Source organism: Meleagris gallopavo, chromosome Z, assembly GCF_000146605.3.
Source record: "Meleagris gallopavo isolate NT-WF06-2002-E0010 breed Aviagen turkey brand Nicholas breeding stock chromosome Z, Turkey_5.1, whole genome shotgun sequence".
Lineage (NCBI taxonomy): Eukaryota > Metazoa > Chordata > Aves > Galliformes > Phasianidae > Meleagris > Meleagris gallopavo.
In genome coordinates this window covers 9,194,848-9,204,531 of record NC_015041.2, presented here as the reverse complement: position 1 = coordinate 9,204,531, position 9,684 = coordinate 9,194,848, and the positions used below count along the sequence as shown (strand labels likewise).

The window sequence follows — 9,684 nt, the reverse complement described above, 5'->3', positions numbered from 1 at the left end:
ACAACCAAACAACCTGTAATAAAACAAAATTAGTACTATTTTGCCTTTCAAGCTCCTTGTATTACTACAGAGATGTGAGTGTTGACTAGATAATTACACAGCTCAGGTTTTTCACTTTTCCATTGGGCTGTTTCTGGGCAAGCCACATCTTCTCTTACAATTTTTCTTGTGCTGTCATGTCTTCTCTTACAATTTTTCTAGTGCGCTCGGAAGAAATTAGACCCTGTTGGTGAGCAAAACTGTAGAGGATGGTTTTGCTTGGAAAGACGGGAACAAGTAATTACATAAAAGCTGAGCAACCTGAATTTTCAACTAATTGTACTTTGCATAACCAAAATTTTGAGAAGAAATCTGAAACAGGATTAACCATGTTTTCTAGTGCCATATTCATGAGACAGTTGCCTATTCAAAGATTACCCTGGTACGTTGGTATACTTCTCAGTGACAAGAGGGGGAGAATGTATTTTTTAACTTAGGGATCCAGATGAGCTTTTCGGTTTTCATGTTGTAGTAAAATTTTAACCTTCAATTTCCTTCTAGTTGTAAAAATAACAGTATAGTCAGTACATTCAAGAAAATACAGTGTTCAGAATTGTATGTTTTTATATATTTTATATAGTTTTATATACAAAATATAAATACATGAAGATAAAAATAGAGAAAAACTGGTACTTAAAGGATTGATGCTTACTGGTATAGGTATCTTGATTTCTAGAGGTAGAACACTTGATGGTATGCAGTGTTCTACAGAGGCAAGAAGTTTATTCTTTCAATTAAAATTACTTATTGTTCTCTCTTAGTGGATATAAAATCACTAAAGATTTACTGAAGCTGTTGTTTTGTTTTTCTGTGCATCTTTAAGGTAGAAGGAATAGCATACATAAGTTCTTTTCTGTGGAAATCACAAAATTTAGGACTCTGGAATAGACCGCGAGGTGAGAACTTACTAGACAGTGGTGCACCATTTTATGAAACCTACAAGACCTCGGATGGAAAATTCATGGCTGTTGGTGCTATTGAGCCTCAATTCTATGACCAGCTAATAAAAGGTGAGTAGCCTTGAGTAGTTTTTTCTCATCAACAATGCATTATTGAATGACATGAAGTTAGTCCTGTTGATTTCTTTGTAAAAGCCAAACACTTCTTGAAACCAAATGGATAGTATGGTAGCAGAAGACTTTCCTCTTCTAGGAATTGATTTGTTTGTTTTTCATCCTTTTGTGTTACCCTTGGATACTACACTTAAATGAGAAATTTTATTCTGGAATTACAGCATTGGTACTCCGTGATGTGGCTTGGTTTAAGCACTAATAAACTATTTTTTGGAACCATTTTCTTCAATGGAAAGCGAATATGCTTTAAAAGAAGGCTTAATTATTTGATACAGCAAATAAGATTGAAAGCAGTTTCCATTATTTCTGCTATAAAATATTTAAAGAGGATTGAACTTATTTTAGAAGTAAATGCTTATTGAAAATAATTAAGGTAAAGTGGAAATTTATAAAACAAATTTAATGTATTAATTTCTGTTGCAGATTTTGAGTGTTCTTTTTTCGTTGTGTGTCCAGCTATGGATGTGATTTCTATATTTGAGTTAAGAGTTTTGAAATAGGATTATAAAATTCAGTTTGCCTGTTTGATAAATTAGAGTGAGTCATGATATAAAAACTATATGAAATGATTAAAAAGTATCTAGGGGAGTGTTGTGAAGATGGTGAGCCTCTGGAGGGCAAGATGTGTGAGCTGAGGGCTCTGGGTGTGCAGGGCCCAGAGCAGAGGAGCTGAGGGGAGCTGATGGCAGCTGCAGCTCCTCACAGGGAGCAGAGGGCAGTGCTGAGCTCTGCTCTGTGTGAAGATGACAGGGCCCGAGGGAGCGGCATGGAGCTGTGTCCAGGGGAGGGGCAGCGTGGGGGTTTAGGGAAAGGCTCTGCTCCAGAGGGTGGTGGGCATGGAACAGCCTGCCCAGGGCAGCGGGCACAGCACTGGAGCTGCCAGAGCTCACAGAGCATTTGCACAGTGCTCTGACATTGGATTTGGATTCGGGTGGTGCTGTGTGGAGCCAGGAGTTGGACTCAGTGATCCACGTGGATCCCTTTCAGCTCAGAATATTCTATAATTCTGTGCAGAATCATTATTGCATGAGCTTGAAACATACAGTAATGTTTTAATTTCATAAATTTATGGCATTAATGAAATTAAATCTTACTTCCCAAGATAATTTGATATATGTTTTCTGTTTCTAGTGTTCTGAGTATGAAATATATCAAAAGTTGTCAATCTAATTTTAATTTTGTTTAATGAGGAGTACCAGCATATGATGTAGCTAATGTGGATATTTTCAGACGGTGTTACGTGTACAGCTTTTTTGTACAGATGACTTAAACATGGTAAATCTTTGCTGGGTGAGGATGGCAGTGCCTTATTCAGTGACTCTTCACTGATGATTCCATCAGCTGTAGATTTGGTACCTTCTCATAGGCAGTTACTGCCAGCTCTGCCCCAGTCTGTCCTAACAAGAGCATAGTCAGTGCCAGGACCTGCACTTTTTTAGGAGTTTTTGAAAATCAGGAGTGAAGTTAAGACAAGCCGACATGAAGGTATCTGGTTGTAAGATCAGACATGCCTTTGATAGCTGAGGACTGTTTATCAGAATTGTTGCATGTTGATATGTGAAATGCAAATGGCAGGCTTCTGAAGTAACTCACTGATTTGCTGAGCACTATGTGCTGCATCCAGATGGATGCCAGGTTTGGAAGATCCACATTCCTGCCTGAAGATAGTTGTACACCTGTTTCTAGTTGACCTGAGAATACCTTGTATGTCTTTAAGTTCAATTTCTATGCTACTCTTTCTTGAAAGAGTCTGTTGTTTATTTCATGCTGCAATTCTTGGAAATGCTATTTTCATCCAACCTCTGGAATCTTTCTTCACCTGCAAGAAAGAATTTGAGATGAAAAATAAGTATAAAGCTATATTGAAGTAAAATTTAACCTCCTATTTTGGAAGTTAGGGAATTGGAATTCCAGTACATGTCTGTAGGGAGAAGGCCCATATTAAATACAAAGGAAAGAAAAAAAGAAAAAATCTGCACTACTCGTGGCTACAGTGTTTTATTCTTCTCAAGAGGGTAAGTTGCAGGAATGGAATAGAATCCATAGTTGTTAGTGAAGGAAGTAGATTCTGTAATGGAGTCAAGTGTTGGTTTGTCACTTTTTCTTAGTGAACCTCTGCTGAGCACCACAGCATCCTGTGCTGATTTTTGTCCAGGATGAAGTCTTAGGCTTTTCTGTGTCAGCAAGCAAGTCACGTTTTCCGCAAAAATCGTTGTGATAGATGAATCTGGTGTTCACACAGTGTATCACGATTACTGACTAATTTCTGTCTTACCTGGATATCTATTTACTGAGAAAACTGCTGAAATCTATTTTCCCCTTTGTGATTTTTCAGAAATGTATAGTGTAAATTTGGAGCAGTAGCTATAAATTCATCTGTCTTTGCTTTATTTTCATGCTTGAAAATAAATTCCATTTGCTTAAAATGTGTGTTTATTTAATTTTAACAGCTGAAGTTTCAGAAGTTATTTCAGCTGTAAAATAGCTGTGTACTTAGATGTAAGTTACAGAATCACAGAAGTCAGGAATTGGAAGGGATTTCGGAAGATCGTGTAGTCCAATCCCCCTGCTGGAGCCGGTACCCTGGATCAGGTCACACAGGAATGTGTCCAGGTTTTGAGTGTCTCCAGAGAAGGAAACCCCACAACCTCCCTGGACAACCTGTTCTGGTGTTTTGTTACCATTACTGCGAAGAGGTTTTTTTCTCACATTAATGTGGAATGTCCCGTGTTCCAGCTTGCACCCATTGCCCTTTGTTCTATCATTGGTTCTAAGTATCTAAGACTGAGATGTATAATCACAGTTGTGTGTATTTTAGCTTTTTTAAAAAATTCAATGTACAGACTGCAGTCCTTTAAGGAAATACTGCTTTTTGCCTATAATTACATTTTTTCTCATTTCTAGTCACTAATTTTCTTTCTGTTTTCTGTGAGACTGAATTAATATTTTTTCACTACACTGTTTTTAAAATAAGTTGTCTTTCCTCATTGTATTCATGAGCATATTATGAATTTTTTATACTTTCACATAGGAATAATTACCCTCTTCAGTAGCTCTGCTTGCAAGCTTTCTGAGGCAGTAATGTACTGAATTAGATCAGATGATTCGTCTTACGGCTTTGAGAATTTTCTTCCTTTCTGAGACATCTGTTACAGCAACTCAGTTTGGAATTCAAGCTTTTAGAGCTTTGACTTAGGCTGAGTTGTCTGTTCAAGGTATTAACTCTCTGCTTTGAGGTAGCTTTAAAATAGTATGTTCCAGTTTCCATAATTTTATTTCGTATTTATCTTTTTCCCCCTGTAATTCTGGTCAGTTCTGCTGGTGCTGTTCCAGATAATATCTAAAGCCTCTTTATGTCTCTCTGTCTATACTCACAGAATAAGTTACTTTTACCATTCTTTTGTAATGAGAACACAAGAATAGAGGTTTTGTGGAAGTAATAGTTGCAGATTTAAGGATTCCAAAAGTGAGTAGAGGACGTGATTTCGGAAGGAGTTGTCACTGCTCTGAGAATTCTGGTGAGCAGAAGCAAAACTGTCTTTTGGCTTTTGGTTCACTTCAGTGTTTTCCTTAAGAATTAGGAACCCAGTACTGGAATTGAATGCAGTTAATGAAACAGCGAGGAAAGTTCTTTCTTAAAGATCTTCAGAGGGAGACTTAGTAAATTAAAGAAAATACATCTTGGTTTGATAAAAGTGTTGGCTTTTGTGGATTGTGTTCAGCAGGGAAAATTAATTTTTTTACTACAAATTTATAAAATTTAAACATAAATTTGTTATATGAGAGACCGAAGCTGTATGAAATAGATATGGTAAATAGTAGTGTAATACCTTCAGTATCATGAGTTGAATTCTGATTTCACTATTTACCTTTTCCTGTTCACAAGCATGCTTAATCTTATTGCTTATATTAATTTTATTATTACAGAAGTTAGCCAGTGAATAACAAAAATACCTTTGCATTTTACAAGAAACCTGGTGTAAGGTACATGTGCTACTGATATTAAGTCTCAGTATTTGGATAAAAAGAGTCAGAATGTCTTCCTGCTGAGCTGTAAACTGGCTCTGCAAGTTTCTCTTGATGTTTAGCAGTACAGTATAAGCTTAGTATTGCAGAAGCCAAGCTAAGAGAGGCATGTAGAACATGAAGTTCATATATCAGGTAAGAAGCATGAACATGTGGCAGCGGGGCTGGAACTTGATCCTTGGGGTCCCTTCCAACCCAAGCCATTCTATGATTCTAATATTCTATAATATACTTTACTGTATAAAGTGAACTTTGTGTAAATTTGCATTGATAGGAAAAGCAGAAACGGTCACAAGAAGTATGAACATGTGTTTAATAAATGTTTTACAACATTGAGCACCTTCTATTTAAAAGGATGGAAAAAAATTTAGAAAGCACTCGAAAAACATGATTAAATCTTTATGAAGGATTTCTCCAGAGCTCTCCATTTAGTGATGGTGACATATCATATACTGTTTCAAAAATTTATTACTGTTCTGAATTCAATGCAACATCGTTATTAAGAAACACAGAGTGCATGAACCTTATAGTTCACAATTAAATTGGAGGTAGTGGTCCTAATGGTTTCCTCATTACATTTTGGACAATTTTCCCACATAATTTTAGGTCTTGAGTTTGTTTTGTATGAGTTTGTTTTAAAATTTCTGCAGAAATTATGTTTCCAGTTTGTTCCAATAGTGTGCAGATAATGATTCAATAAAGCTGTGGCAATTATGAGAAACTTAAAGCATTGCAAGGAAGCTTAATTTTTCTTTTTTTTTTTTTCAAAAACCATTATGTCAAAGCTGTACCAGGTAGGTTATTAGGCTTTTTTAAACAAAAATCTTTAGATGAAAATTGAACAAGAAAAGCTTGGAAACCAGTCTTGATTGCTCTACCAGATACTCTGTGTAAAGGATATTTTGCTTTTGATTATTTTGGGTGAAATATGTCATTTTGCGGTATCCCAAACAATTCTGTGCTGTGTAATTCTTTCCTTGTTGACTCAGTTGTTCCTGCTGCAATTCTCTTCATCTGTACCACAAATGCTTAGCACAAGCTGGAAAATGAGAGGCTTTGGTGCTTAAGTGTTGTCAGTTCATACTATTTAAAGTTGAGGTCTTCAGTGGCCCTTGGAAAATGAGCATATAATATTAAATTCTAGGTTCTGCATATTGTTCTGTTTAATAGAGGATGTGTGGTTAGATTCAGCCAACTTTCCATCTGGCACAATCTCCAGACATAATTGTGTAATGGGATAACAGTGTATCTTTATTCATATTGGACTGAATGGTAGAACGAAAAGCAAAATTAATAAGCATATTGATGCTAATCAGACAGTGTTCCCAGTTTCAGGCATTGGGATGGAGTCTCAGGTAGTATACTGTTACTTAGGTTTCCACCTGTTGTGGAAGATAAATTTAAATCACCTCCTAGTTCTTAAGTAAACTCTCACACTGTTCATTCTCAGTTAAATGATCAACTCTGTTTTGTAAGGATCATTAGGTTCAATTTAATGATGGATACTTAACCACTGTGAGTACTTAATCCTTTTATGTGAGTAGTTATCCCATTATGATATGAATGGCTAGGAATATTAGTGATCTAAGGTGCATGTGAGCTTGTGACTTGATAAGGACGAAGGCTTATCATGTAATAGTAGATAATGGAGTATTCTTGGGAATCTCTAATGTGATGGGAACATTATTATTTTGCCTTTGCCTGTCTTGATTTTCTTCTAAATGTGAACTACTATATTTCTGCCTCTGGACATTAGCAATTTTCTGTGCTATATTTTGCAGTATCAAAGTAAGATTTAGAAGCATGTGTTCATTTTAAAATTACTGTTTAAGAATCTTGTGAGCAGCACCATTTCATATTATAACGGCTTTGTAATTTGGAGGCAACTCTGAGGCCCAAGAAATGCATGTGGTGGAGATTCTGAGGAATGAGAAAGAGAATGTCTTCTTTTCTTCTCCTTTATGTTCCACTTAGTTGCATTTCCACTCCTTTCAGTGATAACGAAGATGTAGAAATAGTGCAAGATACAGAAATTGCTGTTTTCTCTTTTTTTTTTTTCCTATCTGCAGCTGAAGGTGGGCGTTCTGTGTAGATGCTACATGCAAACAGCATCTGTTACATAAGCTTGTTAATGGTTGCACATCAGATCATTGTTCTGATAGTAGCTGTATCAAAAGATGTAAGGATGACTTGAAACTAAAATTTTGCAGAGCTCCACATTTCCTCTGCCTTTTGCATGGAACAGTTTTCTCCCTTTTTGTTTGTTTTAAAGCGTTATGATATAATTGTTCTCAATTGTTCAATTGTTCTCAAGCCTTTCTTAATTTATGAGATTAACTTCTGTCCTGTACTTGATTTCTGCGTTTTATCTGCTTCATTGAAGCTGTTTAAATTTCAACATGTGATCATTTTGGGTAACCTTCTATGTATCAGTTCTGAATTCTGTTTGATATAGACTGGAAATACAGGTTAATTATGTCTCTTGTTTCTGACTTCTTTTTTGCTTCTAACTTAGAAGAAATTTTAGCAATTCTTCTATCTCCTTCAAGTAGGAGTATGGAGTACAAAGAGCAGAATACATGAGAACAGAAATAGAGATGGGAAATTGCTGCAAAGGAGAGATCTGAACCTCCACACTGAGAAAGAAAGTGATGCCTAGTTGGGAGAAGGGCTTAGGACCCCTTAGTTCAGAAAATTTTCAGTACGAAGCCTACATAACAAATTGTTGTGTCTCAGAAGGGCTGTGTGTATTGTATACCTAGGTAGCCCATGTGACTGACCTTGTAAGCTGGGTCCTTAAGTAGTTAGGGGTGTAGGTTTAAGAGCAAAAGCAGAAGAATCTGAACCTAGGAAGTGTGCTGGAGAGTTGAGAGCAGTGGAAGCAGTGGATGTTGCTGGAGCCCATTTGGACTGAGTGGGTCTGAGAAGCGGATCAGTTAGCCTGTAGCCACCCACAGCCAAGCTATCTCATTTGCATTGAGCCTGACCATATCCATCCTCACTGTCTTCTCAACTCTAGCATGGAAATACCCCATGATTTTGGACTCTTAACAGCTTCTGAGCCATAAGTACATTGCTGCATCCCTCAACCCACTCAGCAGAGTTCTGTACTTCCTAGTAGATAGCACAGTATCTATTCCAGAAAATGTTTTCAGGATGTAGTGTTACCTCTAGGCAGCTGCTTTTCTTACGAAGTGTTTATAAAAATGATGAACTCAGTTAAATACTGTTTGCTTTTTTTGGAAATCATGTAACATTTTATTTTTCTGTTCCCTCACCTATGTCGTCAGTATCCTAGTGATATTTTTTTTAGTGAGTATGACATGCTGCGTTGCACTGTCTGCAAAATAATAGCATATTGATAAACATACTTAATTAGGGGCAGCATTTTATTTAATCTAAGCTAAGCTGTTCTGCTTTTCTCCTTTCAGGTCTTGGGCTGGATTCAAATAAACTTCCCAATCAGTTGAGTTTCTCTGATTGGCCTGAAATGAAGAAAAAGTTTGCATCCATCTTTGCACAGAAGACACAAAGTGAATGGTGCAGTATATTTGATGGAACTGATGCCTGTGTGACCCCCGTTTTATCCTTTGATGATGCTCCCTTGCATCAGCATAACAAACAAAGAAGTTCTTTTATCAAAAATGACCAGGAAGAGATAAGTCCTCGACCTGCTCCTCTTCTTTCAAGGACCCCTGCTGTTCCATCATTTAAAAGAGATCCTTTTATAGGCGAGCACACAGAAGAGGTACTTCTAGAATATGGATTTACTCAGGAAGAGATTGCAAAACTTTATTCTGATAAAGTAATAGAATCCAACAAACTAAAAGCTAATTTATAATCCGATTATGCAAATCGGACTTTGGGCTGATGCAGTAAGATTTAACGTATCGAATAACATTACAAATGAATATTTTTGTGTGTTGTTTCTTTTAAATGAATATTTTAAATGATGTTTTAAATCTAATGGAAAACATTGGGAGTTCTGTATTTGTGTACCTGGATGGTTTGTGGTCTACAGTGATACCAAAAATTGTTCTGAAGTTCTGTGCTGTTTGTCATAGCAGATATAAGTCCTCAAAATATTTTTTTTAACAGTATATCCTGTGAAACTTTTTGTTCTTTTAACTCGTAGTTAAACTGTTCCTCTGTAATGTATGCCATAATTAATTGAAGGCAATTCTGTTCTTAAAGTACAGTTGAATGCTTACTAAGCAGTTGATTCTTTACTCATAGATTAATGGGGATCTTAACCATATTGCTTGATTTACCTTATCATACCAAAACAGTGATAATGCTGTTTCCTTGTGTTGCTGCAGAGTTATTATGATAAAGTAATTGTATTTAATATCCTGTCTATGTTTTCTTAATACAGTCTCCTGATTGTGTTATGTTCAGCATCCCAGTTTGCCTAAAAAATAATTTCGGAAATAAATTCCCTATTATAAAATATCTGCCAAATATTGATCCTTTTTTTCTGGAAAAATGAGAGGCACGGGTAGTTGCACAGGTTTTAAGCAAAGGTTATACTGTAGTGATTGTTATT

The 9,684-nt window shown here is 36.3% G+C and overlaps 1 protein-coding gene across 1 annotated transcript in view; it reads left to right on the top strand.

Annotated features, from left to right (window-relative positions):
* Window positions 1–9,590, top strand: part of AMACR (alpha-methylacyl-CoA racemase) — a 17,272-nt gene extending 7,682 nt beyond the window's left edge. Inside the window, exons 3-4 of the mRNA XM_010725318.3 lie at window positions 863–1,049; window positions 8,570–9,590. Coding sequence (XP_010723620.1) covers window positions 863–1,049; window positions 8,570–8,979 — 597 coding nt within the window. The 3' untranslated portion in view covers window positions 8,980–9,590. The remainder of the gene's footprint in view (window positions 1–862; window positions 1,050–8,569) is intronic.
* The last annotated feature ends 94 nt before the right edge of the window (window positions 9,591–9,684 follow it).